Genomic DNA, 17,749 nt, shown 5'->3' with positions numbered 1-17,749 from the left:
CGACAGGGCAAAATTGGGCATTATGGAGTACCCCCTCTCTTTTCTGTGTATCAGTGCTATTAGGGGCACAGAGCTGTAGGTTCCACTCTTGAGGAGCTTATGGCCTAGGGAAAATACAGGGCAGGCATGAGGGAAGAAGATATTCTTTAAAACAGAAAACAACTCATTATAGTCTCCCCGGCTATGTAGAATTGTCAACCTAAATGCAGAGGAACTAATGAAATGGTTGGATTTTATCGCATATACTTTTAACCAATTTAAAATCTGCTGGAAAAAAAAATTTTTTTCAGCCAAAGGGTTTTACTGCTTACCCTCATGGATTACCAACTAGTCAAGTGTTTCTGGGCAGACTGAGCTGCCTCTGGGTGCCCTTGGTGCCAGACTGCTAGCTTGTGGAATCTTTTAGGTGGGGAAGGCATGGGAGGCTCTCAGATCCCCAGGCTCAGGCAGAAGCAGGCCAGCTGCCTGCTCAGTGCAGAAGATGTTCCTCTGCGGAGTAAGAACACGCTCTTTGCAGATAGGCAGCTTGGCATTGACCTCAGGCCTCCTACTGTCTAACCATATGACTTGGGCAAGTGATAAACTCTTTGAGCCTCAATTTTCCTGCCAGTGGGGGCAATAACAGTACCTGCTTTCTAGGGTTATTGGGAGGATCCAGTGCACACATAAAGCGCCAGTCACGGGGCCTACTACCCAGCAAGCTCCTTGTAAGTGTTAGCTGCTGTTCTATATTCTGTTTTTCTCCGCCATGCCACAGATACATACTGTTTCTTGGAGAGACACATTGGGCTAGGAGGAGGAACAGCACAGGGAAAAGAAGATACAGAGATCCCCAGAGAGAACATCAGACACAGGCAAGGAGAGAAAGGCAGAAGGTTCAAGAAGTGGGCAGGATGAAGAGAAAGCTCCCGTTTATTGAGTATTTCCAGAGAGATTGTTTTTCTCATTCATCTTTGGGGTAGTGCTAATCACTCCCATTTTTCCATTTGTTGAAGTGGTGAAATAACTTACCTCAGGCTAGTGTCAGAGCCAGGATTCTGACACCAAGCCCTGTGTTCTTTTCTGTGCACACCAGTGCTCGTACACATCAACTGGGAGACAAAGGATGGTGAAGCTTATGTTGGCTAACTGATCAAGGTGGTTTTAAATTGTTTTTTTTTCCCCAAGCTATCTTTTTGTAGGGGAAGGCATGGTGGCGGTAATGGTAGTGGTTCTTTTCTGTTAAAACAGGCTCTGAGAAGTCCTACAATTACTAGTAAGACCAGTGACCTGCATTTACTGAGCACTTGGCCATTTTGGCCCTGTGCCAGGTGCTTCACATATGTATTTCATTTTAATCCTCAAAATAACGCTGTATTTTTATTATTAAAGTATTATATTTTATTATTAGAGTATTATTATCTGAGAATTAGTGAGGTTCAGTAATTTCTTGGGGTTTACTTGATAGTGGAACTGAAACTCACAGCTGAATGGCTGGACTCCCTAAATGACCATGTTAACTTGGCATGACCCAGCATTTCCTAAGATTGTTTGAAAGGTATCTTATCATGTCTTTATCTGACCTTTGCAGAACATACTTTCTATGTGTTGTTTAAATGACTTGGAGCAATTTGATATACTGTTAGATTGTTAATCGAGGGGCATATTTCTTTCATATTTGTCCCCATTAAACAGATAAGGGGCTTCTTTCTTTCTCTCTAGAATTTTTCCTTGCAGCAAGTACTGTACTTCTTGTGTGTTTGCTGATGAAGTCAGCAGGGTTTCAGACTCTACTTGCCTGGTCATACACAAGTACTTATTTTACCATCTCTAAATGGAGCACATTAGCTCCAGGCCACGGAGAGCAAATTAGGGGAACAGGGAGATAGATCACAGAGAAGGAGGCTGCTCTGAAAAATGCTGTCTGCACGTCTCGCCTGCACTCTTCAGCTGTGTGGACATAAATACAGCATTCCAAGGCTTTTGCAGGATGAGGCCCTCTTTTCGCAGGTGGGCCTTGGGATACTGAGTGAGGATGGACACAAAACAGCCTCTGTCTAGCCTTAAATTAAGGCCCATTTGGGTTTCTGAGACCTTTCTGTAGCTCCTCTAGATCCATGCTATTCCTGCCACTTTTTTTTTTTTTTTTAAGATTATCTATTTTAGAGAGAGAGAGAGAGAGCATGAGCAGGAGGAGCAGAGAGAGAGAGGGAGAGAGAATCTCAAGCAGACTCCACGCTGAGTGCAGAGCCTGACTCAGGGCTCGGTCCCACCACCCTGAGACCACAACCTAAGCTGAAACCAAGAGTCGGATGCTTAGGCAACTGAGCCACCCATGGCCCCATGACATTTATATATAAGGTAGAGAAATGAGAGCCCAGCCTTTGCCCATATCTTCTGAAACTGGGGACAGGTTCAGCAGTACCCATTTACGGAAAGTATTCTGGAACCAGGCAGATCTTGGACCTCTTTTCCATTCTTTTTTCTTTTTCTTCTAACTGGGAACTTCAGAGAGATACTGGAAGCTTTCTGGTTCTTTCATGTATCAGCATGAGCTTTTAAATGGGATTTGCAAAGGGCAGGGTTTGGCAATTGGATGAAAGAGCTTTGGGAACTGCTTACTTATGGTAGGGAACTGCGAATTTATTTGTAGCAACTTAATTTGGAGACAAGAGAGTTGAGGTGTGATCCTGGCAAGCTGTGTTACCTTTTCTGGGCATCGTTTTTCCTCAGTCACCTAATGAGACAGGTCGGACTTCAGGATCTCCGAGAATACTTCAGGTGCACACCCCTCCCCCTTTTGATGCCAGAGTTATAACTCATTTAGTCAGGGTCTGGCAGGACATCTGATGCCGTGTGGTGTAGGGATGCTTACTAATAACCATCCGTGAAGGAGAATGGCTTTCTTTGACATTGGTGATGAACTTGGTTGTTTTGACTTTGGGTCTTTTCTTGCCCACATACATAGGACAGATGACAGGTGACCCCAGCACAGTGACCAGTGGCTAGGTCGACTATTGGTTGAAGGCCAGATGTGGTTCTCCTGGCTGAGGGTACCCTGAACCTCCTGAGGGTTAGTCATGGGCATGATGAGCGGGAACATCTGAATGATTGTGAGATGCAGGCAAAGCGGGGTCTCCCTCAGCTTCACTCAGCGGCCTGCCTGCCAGTGTCCTGCTGTGACCAGGCTGCTGAGTGTTCTTCAGAATTCCCACTTACTGTTGCATTTGTGTGTAAGTGTCCTCTGGAGTGTGTTTGTGTTTGCTGTGTGCTGAGAGTGGGAAAGGAACAGCATTCTCCTCCTTCCCTTCCAGTCTTTGTATCTTCTGCTAGATGAACTCAGGTGTAGAATCTTGGGCCTTTGAAAGGACACCATCATTCATTCATTCAGTGAGAGGATATCACTGGGCCCTCCTTGCCTAAATCTCTCTGTACTAGTCGTGAGTGTACAGTTACGACTTCTTGGGATCTGTTGAGATGCCCTGGGTTCGTGGCTCCTCTCCTGAATGCCCGCAGACCAGGGCAGGCAAACTTGTCCTCCGCAGCAACTCTTCAAAGAGAAGTCAAGTCTGCCTTTGCCTAAGAGAAAGGAGCATCCTAGCTAGTTGTATTGAACTAGTGTGATCTCTGAAAATGGTTTCTGTGCAGTCGCTAACAGGTGCCTTGCAGAAGGAGTTTCCAGTCCTAGTTGAATGTCTTTTCAACTGGTCTGTTTCATGGGGTATCTCTTGTATTATTCCTCCAAATAGCTGTTTAGAGTGTCTAATGAAGCAACTGTCTGGAGACCAATGTTTATTTCAACATGGTTGGAGTTGTTTTTGCTTCAGCTTTCAGAGCCAATAAAGCTGGTTATTAGATTCTGTAATTGCTGCTGTAATTACTCTCTTGGAACCGGCAAAGGCATAATTAAATATGGAGATTCCAAGGACTATTTTTTTCCATCTAAAAGCAACCTCTTTAACTTCTTTTGGCCTGAGTTAGACTTCAGCTGTTAAAGCCACCGTGGTTATGAATGACACTGGGGTCCTTTGACAGGAAAGGGATTTCTTTGGATACTTCTTTGAATATTTGGTTTAGATGAACTCCTTGTTAACCCAGTACTTGTTTTTATTTTTTTCATTCCTTCCCCCGTCTTATTGAGATATAATTGACATAACATGGTGTTAGTTTTAGCTAACATACAACATAATGATTTGATATATGTATGTATTATGAAATGATTACCAAGATAAGTTTAGTTAACATCTAGCACCTCACACAGTTACATATTTTTTTCTTGTATTAAGAACCCAGTACTTGTTTTTTTAAACCCAACCATCAGGAATTTGGAGACGTATAAGGCAAAACACTAAGAGCCAGCATGTATTTATGTAAAACATTGGGCTCGTCCATCTATCTATCTGTCTATCTAAGAGAGAGAGCGAGCACAAGCAGGGGGAGTAGGGAGGGAGAGGGAGAAGCAGGCTCCCTGCTGAGCAGGAAGCCTGATGTGGAACTTGATCCCAAGACTGTGGGATCATGACCCGAGCTGAAGGCAGGTGCTTAACCTTCTGAGCCACCCAGGCATCCCAGGGCTTGTCTCTTTAAACTTTGGCTACATATTGAAGTAAATTCCCGTGGTCAGAAATAAGGTTGGGATGGATGATATATCACTTTAAGTGTAACAGTATGCAGGAAGAGTGGCATTTTACTCCTTTAGTTTGCCCTAAGTTATACTTTACCATTCTGCCACACTTTTCTAAAATATAGACAGGTTCAGATGCTATGAATATTTATGTTCCCAGGGGTGCCTGGGTGTCTCAGTCATTAGGTGTCTGCCTTCAGCTCAGGTCATGGTCCCAGGGTCCTGGCATTGAGCCCTGCATTGGGGTGTGTGTGTGTGGGGGGGGTCCCTGCTCAGCGAGAAGCCTGCTTCTCCCTCTCTCACTTCCCCTGCTTGTGTTCCCTCTCTCACTGTGTCTCTGTCAAATACATAAATAAAAATCTTTAAAAAATAATATTTATGTTTATACATATCCTTGTCCCCAAGTGGTGACTTCATGTCTAATATTTTTTTTTCTTTTAAGATTTTATTTATTTCGAGAGAGAGAATACTCAAGCAGGAGGAGGGGCAGAGGCAGAGGGAGAGAGAGAATCCCAAGCAGGCTCCATGCTCCGTGCAGAGCCTGACACAGAGCTGGATTCTACTACCCTGAGATCAGGACCTGAGCCACAGCTGAGTCAGGTACTTAACCACTGAGCCACCCAGCCGCCCCTAATTTCAAGATTACATTAGGAGCACCTGGATGGCACAGTGAAGTGCCGACTTCACCTCAGGTCCTGATCTCAGGGGCGTGAGTCCTAGCCCTGCATTGGGCCCAACGCTCTGTGAGGGTCTGCTTGAGACTTTCTCTCCCTGGCCTTCTGCCCCCCCACTAAAATAAATTAATCTTTTTTGGTTGGGGGGAAGATCACTCATGAACCACATATGAAGGGAGAAAATGATAGTGTACCTCTTCTTTTTAGAGTTCTTAACTAGTTGAGAAATAAACACAGGAGTTAAATTGGGGTAAATAAATCAACTGTCCCTGCCAGGTACCATCCTGGAGAGTTCATTGCATGGAAAGGAAGACCGTGTGAACCCTGCAGGCAGGAGGGGGAAGTCCTAGAGGGCCAGGCTGTTTGCTCAGGCCCTTTTCTTCCTCTCCAAGAGCACACCTCATGGTGATGATGGAGAAAAGGGCAGGTGCTTCCAAAAGTTCCTGTTTATGGGCCAGGAGGGATGCAGGGAAAGAATCCTATCAAATGATTGTTCTAGGGCGCCTGGGTGGCTCAGTGGGTTAAGCCGCTGCCTTCGGCTCAGGTCATGATCTCAGGGTCCTGGGATCGAGTCCCGTATCGGGCTCTCTGCTCAGCAGGGAGCCTGCTTCCTCCTCTCTCTCTGCCTGCCTCTCTGCCTACTTGTGATCTCTCTCTGTCAAATAAATAAATAAAATCTTAAAAAAAAAAAAAACTTAAAAAAAAAATGATTGTTCTAGCTAGTGTTTCAGTGAGACATTATCATTTCTCCTTTGAGTCAGAGGTACACAGGAGATAAAATATGGGTGTACCACACGTGAGGAACCCTGCATAAAATACATAAAAAACTCAAAATACAGATGAAATTAGAGGTTCAGTTTAATATATATGAAGCACTTACTGTGTACCAGCCGTTGTGCTCGATATTGGTCTGTAAACAATGAATAATATGAACACTTAAATGATGGGGGTCTCTTGCTTACTGCACTGATATGTCTGGGTATTTGCTGTCAGATCATTTATTACTTGGGGAATTTTAGTAGTAATGTGGAGATCAGAGAAATTAAAGATTGGCATACAAGGAGTCATTGCTAGTTGAAAATGTATTAGAGGGTACTTGGGTGGCTCAGTCGTTGCAGCATCTGCTGTTTGGCTCAAGTCATGATTGCAGCGGTGGCTCGGTCAGTTAAACATCTGCCTTTGGTTCAGGTCATGATCCCAGGACCCTGAGATCGAGTCCCACATTGGGATCCCTGCTCAGCAGGGAGTATGCTTCTCCCTCTGCCTCTCCCCGCACTCACGTGCTCCCGCACATGTGCGCGCACTCTCTCAAAAGTAAATAAAATTTTTAAGATTTTGATTTATTTATTTGACAGAAAGAGACACAGTGAGAGAGGGAACACAAGCAGGGGGAGTAGAAGAGGGAGAAGCGGGCTTCCTGCTGAGCAGGGAGCCCGATGCAGGACTCGATCCCAGGACCCTGGGACCATGACCTGAGCTGAAGGCAGACGCTTTAACGACTGAGCCACCCACGTGCCCTAAAAATAAATAAAATCTTAAAAAAAAAAAAAAAAAGGATGGGTTTCCTTTAAAAAAATGTATTAGAAAAAAAATTAAAGCAGTTCTCTAAATCTCATATGTTAATAGGGAAAGAATAAATTTGGTTTTAAAAATCAGAATGTATGGGGAACCTGGTGCTAAAGCATTCATAGACACCCTGCTTCTGGGTTGGGGTTTCATACAAAGCAGAGCAGCTCCCTCTCTGTGATTTATTGAAAGTCAGCCCTCTACACAAGGGTTTGGGCTGGGGGAACAAAAAAAAAAAAAAAAAAAAAAAGAAAGAAAAAACACCCCAAGAACGAAATTTGAAAAAAGAAGAAAAAACCAAAAATCAGAAAGTAGCTGACTATATAAAGTCAAGGCTCCTGGTACACTCAAGACATTGAAAAGCAAGGCAGGTGGGTCATCTCCTTGTTCATTTTTGAGGACTGTTCGTTCCAGTGTCACTTGACATCATTTTGAGCCTGTGTGGGAGGAGCAGAGACCTGAGGGTTTACACAGACGAGTGGTTGAGCCCTCCCCTCTCCATATAACAGCAGTATGACTTGTATGAGCCGCTTTACCTTTCTGATCTCCAGTATCTTTGTTAGTAATATATCTGGGATCTTTGCCCCATGACTGGGTGCAGAAAGATTAAATGAGAAGGTGGATGAGACTGCCATAGCCATCTTGCTTGCTTACCACACGGCAGGCAGGCAAACACCTTGTTTACTTTACTCATGAACATGGCAGAGAAGTTTTTGTAGACGGGGCTATGGCATGGGTGGTGAGGATGGCTGAGGAGGTAGATCTGGGAAAGAGACACTGTGAGACATTGACCTGAGAAAACCTGAGAATCCCCCTGAAACAAATAATACATTATATGTTAATTTTAAAAATAAAAAGGAAAGAAAAGTTGAGAATCATTTGTTGATTAGGATATGTCTGAGTTTATTTCTGTGGAAAGGCAACACAACACCAAGGAAGGCACGGGGAAGAAACCCCAGGCCCTGAGCACTTATGTACCAGGACATCTTCCCTCTGCCATGATGGCAAAGGTCTCCCAGAATCCAGCCTGTGGGGACAATCCCAGTCCCTTGCAGGATTTTACTGGTCATATTCAAACATGTGGAGGCTTTGTCACGTGGGTACAGGGAGCTGTTGAGGGTTTGTTGTTGTTGTTGTTTTGTTTTGTTTTTAAGATTTTGTTAGAGATAGCGAGAGAACACAAGCAGGCAGAGCAGAGGGAGAAGCAAGCTCCCCACTGAGCAGGGGAGCCCAATGCAGGGCTTGATCGCAAGACCCTGGGATCATGACCTGAGCTGAAGGCAGTCGCTTAACCAGCTGAGCCACCCAGGCGCCCCAACTGCTGAGGGTTTTTAAGCAAAGGAATGACATATTTGGGTTTGCACTCTCTCTTCTGTGATCCCACTCCCCACTGGACCGGATGACCTCTCCAGGGGAGGATCCTGCCTTTTTCATTAAGTGGAAGGCATAATAGCTAGAATGGCAGAGCATGGACTTTGGGGTTCCACCCTTGGCTTAATTCCTTCTGCCACTTACCACCTGGTGACCTGAATTACATAACCTCTCTGAAACTATTTCCTCATCTGCTAATAAGGGTGGCTGTCTCTACCTTAAAGGGTTTCTGTTTTGTGAGGTACTTCCATAGCATGTATGACTTAGTAATTAGCAGGTGAAGGTGTTCAGTAAGGAGTCTTGGGGACCCCTGGGTGTGACTGCGGGTTGGACTTCTTGAGGTCATAGGCCATTCACACAGGGATCAAGGGAGATAGCAGGTTGACTGTCTTGTTGACTTTTAAGGAGGCACATTTCATTGTTTTTCAGGTTTTTTGCAGTTTCTCCTTAGCCTGCTTTATCCTTTGGCTGGAAGAATTTTCCTAGTGGTTTTATTTGCTCATTTTAGAGGAAGAATGGACGGCTTCCATGCAGTCCCTTAGCAGATGGTTCTTAGGATGCAGTCCTAGGCTAACAGGAAGCATGAGTAGGAGGAGCATGGGACCTATTCACATGACGTATGGAGAAGCCACAGCCCCGTAAGCGAGACGATTGCATGTCCCTAAAAGCCTGCCGGAGATGGGGATGGCTCTGGTCTGGAGCTCAGGGACATGGTGGAGCATGTGTCGGGGGGTGCCTGTGTGTGTTTGTGTCGAAGACTAGTGCTGTCCAGGCCAAGTAGGGTCCCATTCATTCTGGCTTTGACACCCATCTAAGATACGTACTAAAGATACCTTTAGGAGCCAAGAAGGGAATTGAGATGGCAAGGGGAAGGCACCTTGGGTTTGAGTAGGGAGATGTGCTTTTGGCTTCTGCTCTAGCACAGATTCGCCTTGGTCGGATTGCTCGCCCTGACTGGATCTAAGAACAAGATGATTTCTCCAGCCTTAACATGCCAGGAAGCATAGCTAGATGATGACATTGACTTGGCTAAAATGGTCAGACTCCAGATTTGTCCCTGGCAGGGAATTCTGACTTTATTTTAGTTGTGGTGTTTTCTATGATAGAGAATGCCACAGTAACCATGTTTGGGCATGAGAATTTTTGCTTTTGTTGAATACATTTCCAGAAGGAGATTACTGGGTCATAGGGCAGGAACATCATTATGGCTGTTACTATGTGTTGCCATGTTGGTTTTCAGAGTCAGTATATCAACTTACAGTTGTCAGCTGTGTGTAAGGGGGCATTTAACCCTAACTTATCCAGTATTTAGTATAGTTATTATTTATTGTTTTTATAATTGAGTTAGCATAAAATGATACTTTAAAGCTGCTTTATAATAATTAGAGGTGTTGGGGTGCCTGGGTGGCTGAGTGGGTTAAAGCCTCTGCCTTAAGCTCAGGTCATGATCCCAGGGTCCTGGGATTGGGGCTTTCGGCTCAGTGGGGAGCCTGCTTCCCTTCCTCTCTCTCTGCCTGCCTCTCTGCCTGCTTGTGATCTGTCAAATAAATGAATAAAAAAAAAATCTTTAATAAAAAAATAATTAGAGGTATTGTTTTTTAGTGTCCACTGTGTTTAAGTTGTGCTAGGTATTTATATGTATAATCTCACTTCTCACAACGAACCTGTTGGGGAAGCTGAGTAGCTCACCTAAGTCTGTGAGCTGGGATTTGAACCTAAAGTAGTATGGCCTCAAAACACATTCTCTGTCTCAGAGCCTCTCCGTGCTTTGATTTGTGGGGGTGTGGTTACATAGTGTGAGCTTGAGCTTGTGTGCTTTGCTGCACTGTGAAATATGTGAATTTTGTAGTTTTCTTAGAAAATGGAATGTGTTCTTTGTGTAGAAGAGACTAATAACCTTGTGTTATAGCAGAGGCACCAGCTGAGGTGCATGGATTACAATTAGGGCGAAGGCTCAAGTGAACTCTGGGATATTCTGGTGTCAGGTTCTCTGAAACCCTGTTTTCTTCTCGATGCAGCGGCCCTCCAGGCACTGAAGCGCAAGAAGAGGTATGAAAAGCAGCTGGCGCAGATCGACGGCACTCTATCCACCATCGAGTTTCAGCGGGAGGCCCTGGAGAATGCTAATACCAACACCGAGGTGCTCAAGAACATGGGCTATGCTGCTAAGGCCATGAAGGCTGCCCACGACAACATGTACGTGGCTACCTACCGGTGGGGGGGCACCCGTGTGGCAGGGCCTCAATCCCGGGACATGGCCTTGGGTGACCCTTTGATTTATCCATTCAAACACCCAAGTTTGTTTTAATTTGCATTCTTTTTTGGAACTCCCCTTTTATTTTTAATTGTATTATGTTAGTCAACATAAAACACATCATTAGATTTTTGTTTTTGTTTTTGTTTTTGTTTTTTTAAGATTTTATTTATTTATTTGACAGACAGAGATCACAAGAGCGGCAGGCAGAGAGAGAGGAGGAAGCAGGCTCCCTGCTGAGCAGAGAGCCCGATGTGGGGCTCAATCCCAGGACCCTGAGATCATGACCTGAGCTGAAGGCAGAGGCTTTAACCCACTGAGCCACCCAGGCGCCCCACATCATTAGTTTTTGATGTAGTGTTCCAAGATTCATTGTTTTTGTACAGCACTCAGTGTTCCATGCAATACGTGCCGTCCTTAATACCCACTACCAGGCTCACCCATTCCCCCACCCTCCTCCCCTCTAAAACCCACAGTTTGTTTCTCAAGAGTCACAATCCCTCATGGTTCTTCTCCCCCTCCAATTTCCCCTAACTCACTTTTCCTTTCCTTCTCCTAATGTCCTTCATGTTATTCCTTAGTGAAACCATATGATAATTGACTCTCTCTCCTTATTTCACTCAGCATAATCCCCTCCAGTCCTATCCATGTTGATGCAAAAATTGGGTATTCATCCTTTCTGATGGCCGAGTAATATTCCACTGTATATGTGAACCACATTTTCTTTATCCATTTGTCTGTTGAAGGGCATCTTGGCTCTCCCCAGTTAGGCTATTGTGGGCATTGCTGCTATGAACATTGGGGTACATATGCCCCTTCTTTTCACTATATCTGTATCTTCAGGGTAAATACCCAGTAGTGCATTTACTGGGTCATAGATTAGATCTATTTTTAATTTTTTGAGACATCTCCATACTGTTTCCAAAGTGGCTGCACCAAATTACATTCCCACCAGCAGTGTAAGAGGGTTCCCTTTCCCCACATCCTTCCCAACATTTGTTGTTTCCTGCCTTGTTCATCTTTGCAATTCTAACTGGTGTAAGGTGGTATCTCAATGTGGTTTTGATTTGAATTTCCAGAAGACATGAACAGACACTTCTCCAATGAAGATCTACAAATGCTAGCAGACACATGAAAAAATGTTCACCATCATTAGCCATCTGGGAAATTCAAATCAAAACCACATGGAACTCCTTTTAAAATGGATTTTGTACCTTGTTGCCTGAAGAAGCAGATCTCAGGGTACCTGGGTGGCTCAGTTGGTTAAGTGTGCAACTCTTGATCTTAGCTCAGGTCTTAATCTCAGGGTTGTGAGTTCAAGCCCTGCACTGGGGCTTAAACCCAGCATGGAGCCGCTTAAAAAAAAAAGTAGATTTCATGGAATGAAAAAGTATTTCTGAGTAATTCAGGGTTATTGTGATGAGCAGAGTTTCTAGCTGGAAAGGTCCTTAAAAAGTCCTCTCATCCAGGCCTCTGATTATCAAGGTGGGGAAGCCGTGTCCCAGAGAGGGGAGGTGACTTGCCCTAGGTTATGGATGAGATTGGATAGAACTGGGATTAGAATCAGTGTTTATGTCTTTTTTCCTGATGCTGTCAGGGGTCCTGAAAATCGTGGTGCATCCAAGGGCTTCGGATTTCTGTGTTCTTAAATCTGCTTTTGCTGGAATTTTATGGCTCCCCTCTTGGTTTCAGTCTTTGGCCGTCATATTTAACAATGTTCTTAGGATGCCTGGCTGGCTCAATCCCTAGAGCATGTGACTCTTTATCTCAGGGTTGTGAATTTGAGTGTAGAGATTACTTTTAAAAAAATCTTTAAAAACAGTGTTCCTGACCTCGGCGATCCTTCTCATGTACAGTGGCCTCAGAAATCGATGACCAACCTTGTTACAGTTGTAATTAAAGGCCAGGGTAACACTAGGTTCCAAATAAGGGCCTCTCCCATGAACAAATTCTGCATTTGCTGTAGCGCTTGGACTTGGCGACATATATTCGAGGAGTGTTTGAAGCCGTTTTTACTTCTTCGGGGGCACTCAGCCATGTTCTTGAATAGGGATTGGCAGAATGGAGCCCGTGGCCCTGCCACCTATTTTAGTAAATAAAGTTTTATGGATACATAGTCGTACCCATTAATTTACATATTGTCTATGGCTGCTTTTGTGGTACATAGCGGAGTGGAGTGTTCATGACAGTTTGTATGGCCCAAAAATTCTGAGATATTTCCTGTGTGGTCCGTTACAGAGAAAGTCTGCTAATCTCTGCTCTAGAAATGTGGGGTTGCCAGAAAAGTAGCCTTTAAATAAGTGAGGTGTTATCTGAGGGTAGATGTTCATTGGACTGAGCTTCCTAAGTTAGGTCCATGTCTGCTCCATTTCTGTGTTCTCCAAGATGCCAAGCGCAGAGCTCGTCTCAGCAAACTCCTGCGCATGCTTTGAAGCATATGTGTATGGATTACACTGATTAATTGTATGTTTAGAAGACTGACAGTGCATAGGAAGTGATTCTGCATGTTTGCCTTTCTTTTGGGCCCTACTAGTGGAGAAGCTGTAAGTGGATTTGAGTAGATAGGAAGGACCTATCAAGTGGCACAGCTGTATTTTGTGGTTTGTGATTTTCTCTCTCCCTGTACCGTTACAGAATTGCCTTTGAGCTTGAAGAGCTGTTGGCCCAGGAGTTAAAGTCCTGTAGTCTCGTCTGACATGTTTATTACTAGCTTACATGAGAGATCATGAATATGGTATCTAACTTTGCTAAGCCTCATTCCTTAGGGCATTGGACTGGATGATGTCTAAGAACACTTCCATCCTCTTGATTCTGTGATTCTCTTTTAAAAGGGGGAGAAAGATAATAAAGACAAGTAATTCCTTACAGGAAGTAATTATAGAGGGTAGGGTGAGGAAGCAGATTGTGTGCATGGGGTTTCTGTTCCTGCCTCGTAGACCCTCCTTACAAAGACCGATTGTCCAATATGACATCTGTCCATTTCATTTAAAGGGACATCGATAAAGTTGATGAGTTGATGCAGGACATTGCTGACCAGCAAGAACTTGCAGAGGAGATTTCAACAGCTATTTCAAAACCTGTAGGATTTGGAGAAGAGTTTGATGAGGTGAGTGGTTCACATAAGCTTCACAAATGACACGTGGGCTGCCCTTCGATGTGCTGTTGAAGGCTCTCCGGCAGGTTGTATGCAGTTGGGAAATCACCAGTTCTCATTCCTCCAGAGTCTTGGACATGAATAGGGCATGGTATTAACTTTCCCTAATTCTACATTTTGAGAAACAGCTTTCACTTGTTGGGATAGAAGTTTAGGTTGAGTAAAGGGCTCTCCATAGGGACCCCTCAGCAGGTTTCAGGTCAGTAATTGGTTTCAGTAAATAATTACCTTACACATCTCATGGGGGACCCTGGGCTCCGAGCTGGGGCAGCCCAGGTGACTGTTCCTTGTAGAAGGTTACCGGATTTGCCCTTGGGCAACTCTGATTTGTGGTAAAGATGAAGTCAAGGAAGGAGCATTTATACCTGACCCCTGAGGGATCCATCTGGAACTTGGCCACCTACCAGTTTTTGCTGTAGCAGTTGGGATCTTGAGTCTTAGGTTTTTAAAATACAATAATAACAGGCCCTGTTGAAGATATTTCATTCTGTGTTAGATTTGAGTCTGCTGAAGGTCAGGTCCTCTCCACTGAACCTGATTCTTTGTGCTATCTGATTCCCACGGTATAGCTGAGAAAACAGCCTGTGGCTCTTAGACTTGGCTTCCAGCACAAGGGTCTTCCATGTTTTCAGACTGAAATCTGATGGATTAGTCAAGTTTATTTCAATTCAGCAAATATTCCTGAACATTCACTGAGTGTACCCAGTTCTGAGATAAAGAAAGAGGAATGAAAAGATGCAATCCCTCCTCTCAAAATGCTGATAGCTAGTGCAGGACACTGGGTAGAGACTCTGTAACTGCTGGATAGTGTATTATGTTCACCAGTAGAACCATGTTTAGGGTTTGAGTCAGAGTGTGGACGTGGGGTTCGTCTCCCTTCTGATCTTCTTAGAAGGGGTGTGTGTCCTCTGAGTCATCAGGAAAGTGGGACTGCTGCAGGGGGTAGGAGTCTCAGGGACATCTCTCTCACTCTTCTGTTTCCTTTACCAGGATGAGCTCATGGCAGAATTAGAAGAACTAGAACAGGAGGAACTAGACAAGAATTTGCTGGAAATCAGTGGACCTGAAACAGTCCCTCTACCAAATGTTCCCTCTATAACCTTACCATCAAAGCCCAGTGAGTACTTCTTACCCCGTCATGACATACCCCTAGTGCCATGTCATGGGTAATCTTGAGGTCGGTTGGCCTCAGTTTGGGTTCTGAGTTTGCCCAGGAATGAGAATCACAGAAGATCTCTTGTGACGGCCATGGAGACATCATCACCTGTCTTTTCCTAGTTTCGCTATAGAACAGGGTTTCTTAACCTTGGCACTATTGACACAGCCTGGTAATTCTTTGGGTTGGGGGAGGGGAGTTGTTTTATGTACTGAAGATGTTCACAAGCACCCCTGGGCTCTGTCTCTCCCAAGCTGTGACAACCAAAAAGGTCTCCAGATACTGTCAGATGTCCCCTGCAGGGTGTGGGGAGCTTACCCCTCAGTTGAGAACCACTATTCCAGAATGATTTTTTTCCTACGTCATCAAACAAGAGAAAGTTCTAGGCACTAGGAGAAGGTGTGAGAGTTTAATTCCCGGACAGCTCTTGGTTCCTGTCTAATATTCTGTGCTGTGCACACCTGCAAAAACTTGGGGTCTCAGAGGCAGCCAGTGTGGGAAGGAAACATGTTTGGCTTTTTTAGAGCCCTGGTTCTATAAGACCTTCCTTTGTTTCTGCCTGTTCCTCCTTCCCCCTCCCTCTTCTGTTATTTCACCCTTGGGTAGAAGTATTCCACACCAGACTTCTAGAAAAGGTACAGAAGTTTGGCTTGGCATGGAGAGAGAGCCCGGGGAGCAGAGTAATGAGGCTGTAGTCCCTCTTATGCTCCCACATATCAAGAAGAAACGGCTCCTCAAGTTGAGTCAGCAGCCTGTGGTGGGTGCAGGCAAAGGGGGTCCAAACACTGTTTAAGGAGCGCCTGTGGGTGCGGAGAAGTGGTTCAAGCCTCTTGAGGTAGAGGGGGAGTGCTGGCAAGGATTAGATCTCCTCTGGGGTTCTTCCTGATGTCCCCCTCCTTGAATGCTGTGGGACGAATTCTGACGGACTCCCAGTGTAAATCTCCTTGTTTTGCCTGCCCCTGACGCTGGTGGAGGGGCGGTGCCCGGGACTTGTGCCTCTTATCTGGAGTTTTATGTTGCAGCTTTCGGGCACAGAGAAGCAGTTGCTGATAGGCTGGCAATGAAGCTGGGTGAGGCTGGGTGCAAGGGCAGGGCTGTTTGAGAGACTCGGTGTAGCACAGCCCACACCCAGCCCGAAAGTGTCGAGATCCTTGTAACCAGCCATCCTAAGTAGCCTTTTCTGTCTTCACACAGCCAAGAAGAAGGAAGAGGAAGAGGATGACATGAAGGAACTGGAGAATTGGGCTGGATCCATTTAACTGGTCCGGTGCAGGCTGGGCCCAGACAGACTCTGGTGGCCTGTGCAGCGGGCAGGCGTGTGCGTGTGCGGGGCAGGCAGGACATGGTGCAGGCAGGTTCCATCGCTCCTGAGTCTCCCTCCAAAGCAGTAGGGCCGCGTCCCTGCTCACTCTCTGCATAGCATGGTCTGCACCCAGCGGGTCGGGGAAGGGGGAGGGGGGCGGGTGGGTAGGGTGGGAGGTGCCTGCTGTTTATAATGTTGAATTTCTGTAAAATAAACTGTATTTGCAAATCCAACATTGAGCTTCTGGACCACGCTAACTCCACTGCTGAACCTCGATGGAATGGGCCGACCGTTTGCAGTTGAAATGATCTGAAAATGTAGCCTCTGTCCTCTTAAGTCAGTTGACTTGTCGCACATCTCTTTGTAAAACTTGTATGGTACTGGCAGAAAAGTTTTTTAAAAAAGCCATAGGCTTTTCCTTGTCCTTAGCTGTAATAATGCATCTGACTTTGGTTTCCTTGAGAACTGTATTTCCGTCCATCACCTGTGTGCTGGCCCCTGTGTTCACCACGCTGCCCACCCCTTTCTCCTCCCCTCCTGGTCTTTTGGAGTTTGTGACACTGATTTGAAATGGATGGTGTTCTCTTGAGAGCAAGTGAGATTGTAGAGTTAAATCCCAGCTATACATTTTTCTAACATAGCTCTAAGGTCCTTGTTGCTGTTTGTGATAACTGATAGATAACTCATTGGAAACATGTGCATACATTTATATTCAGATGAAATTATGGTTTGCACTGTCTATTAAATATCTCAATTAATTTTCATACTTTGCTGTTGTGTTCAATCAATCTGTCATTTGCTTCGGGAGCTGACTCTCTCAAGGCTAGCGTGGTGCCCAGTGGAGTCTGTGGAAACCTGTGGAAGACTTGAGCGTGACCTGCATCAACAGCCTGAACCAAAGAACAGAGCGGATCTTACTAGAAATGATTTTAAGTTCTGGAGGTCATGGACCTGTGGCCTTCATCTTATGTGATGTTGCGGGATGTACCCAGAGGGTACAGTTCAGCAGTGAGTGGTTCTTGTGCAGTTCCATGGTCTTCCGTAGTTCTTCTATGTCCGTGTGCATGGGCAGTGCCCACAGGACAGCAGAGCCTCCTGCTGTTGGAAACCATGGTTTTCCTATTGACTAGGCCCACCTGGTGCATCGGTTTATTGAACCGCTGGTACACTAAAGAAAATGACCTTTCCCATGGAGAGAGAGTGCAGGGCAGTGACTAAGAATCTAGGACACGGGTGGTAGTCTCAGGTCTGCTGTGACTCACGATGTGACCTTGGCCCAGCCTCTTCCACTTTCTCTTCTTTCGTCTTACAGCCCCTGGAGAACCTGATGAACATTATGGACCTTCTTCAGAAAAGTGGATCTTTGAGTATTTGTTCTTAATTGCATGCAAGTTAGCAGAATTTGGGAGGATCCCTTCTCTAATGCCCATCCCTAAACCTCTTAAGATTAAAATCACCTGGGAGGATGGGGGTGCCTGGGTGGCTCAGTCGTTAAGCATCTGCCTTTGGCTCAGGTCATGATCCCAGCCAGGGTCCTGGGATCGAGCCCCGCATTGAGCCCCACATCGGGCTCCCTGCTCGGCGGAAAGCCTGCATCTTCCTCTCCCGTTCCCCCTGCTTATGTTCCCTCTCACTGTGTCTCTGTCAAATAAATAAATAAAATCTTCA

At 45.3% G+C, this 17,749-nt stretch overlaps 1 protein-coding gene across 1 annotated transcript in view; it reads left to right on the top strand.

The window, feature by feature from the left end:
- CHMP4B (charged multivesicular body protein 4B) overlaps positions 1-16,847 on the top strand; it is a 53,328-nt gene extending 36,481 nt beyond the window's left edge. The window contains exons 2-5 of the mRNA XM_032858867.1: positions 10,233-10,410; positions 13,460-13,574; positions 14,613-14,739; positions 15,973-16,847. Of these exons, the coding sequence (XP_032714758.1) occupies positions 10,233-10,410; positions 13,460-13,574; positions 14,613-14,739; positions 15,973-16,037 (485 nt within the window). The 3' untranslated portion in view covers positions 16,038-16,847. The remainder of the gene's footprint in view (positions 1-10,232; positions 10,411-13,459; positions 13,575-14,612; positions 14,740-15,972) is intronic.
- Positions 16,848-17,749: the final 902 nt, after the last annotated feature.

This window comes from Lontra canadensis, unplaced genomic scaffold, assembly GCF_010015895.1.
Source record: "Lontra canadensis isolate GAN:19392208 unplaced genomic scaffold, GSC_riverotter_1.0 scaffold16, whole genome shotgun sequence".
Taxonomy (NCBI): domain Eukaryota; kingdom Metazoa; phylum Chordata; class Mammalia; order Carnivora; family Mustelidae; genus Lontra; species Lontra canadensis.
Note: the sequence above shows the minus strand (reverse complement) of the source record. Positions and strands in the feature narration are given on the sequence as shown.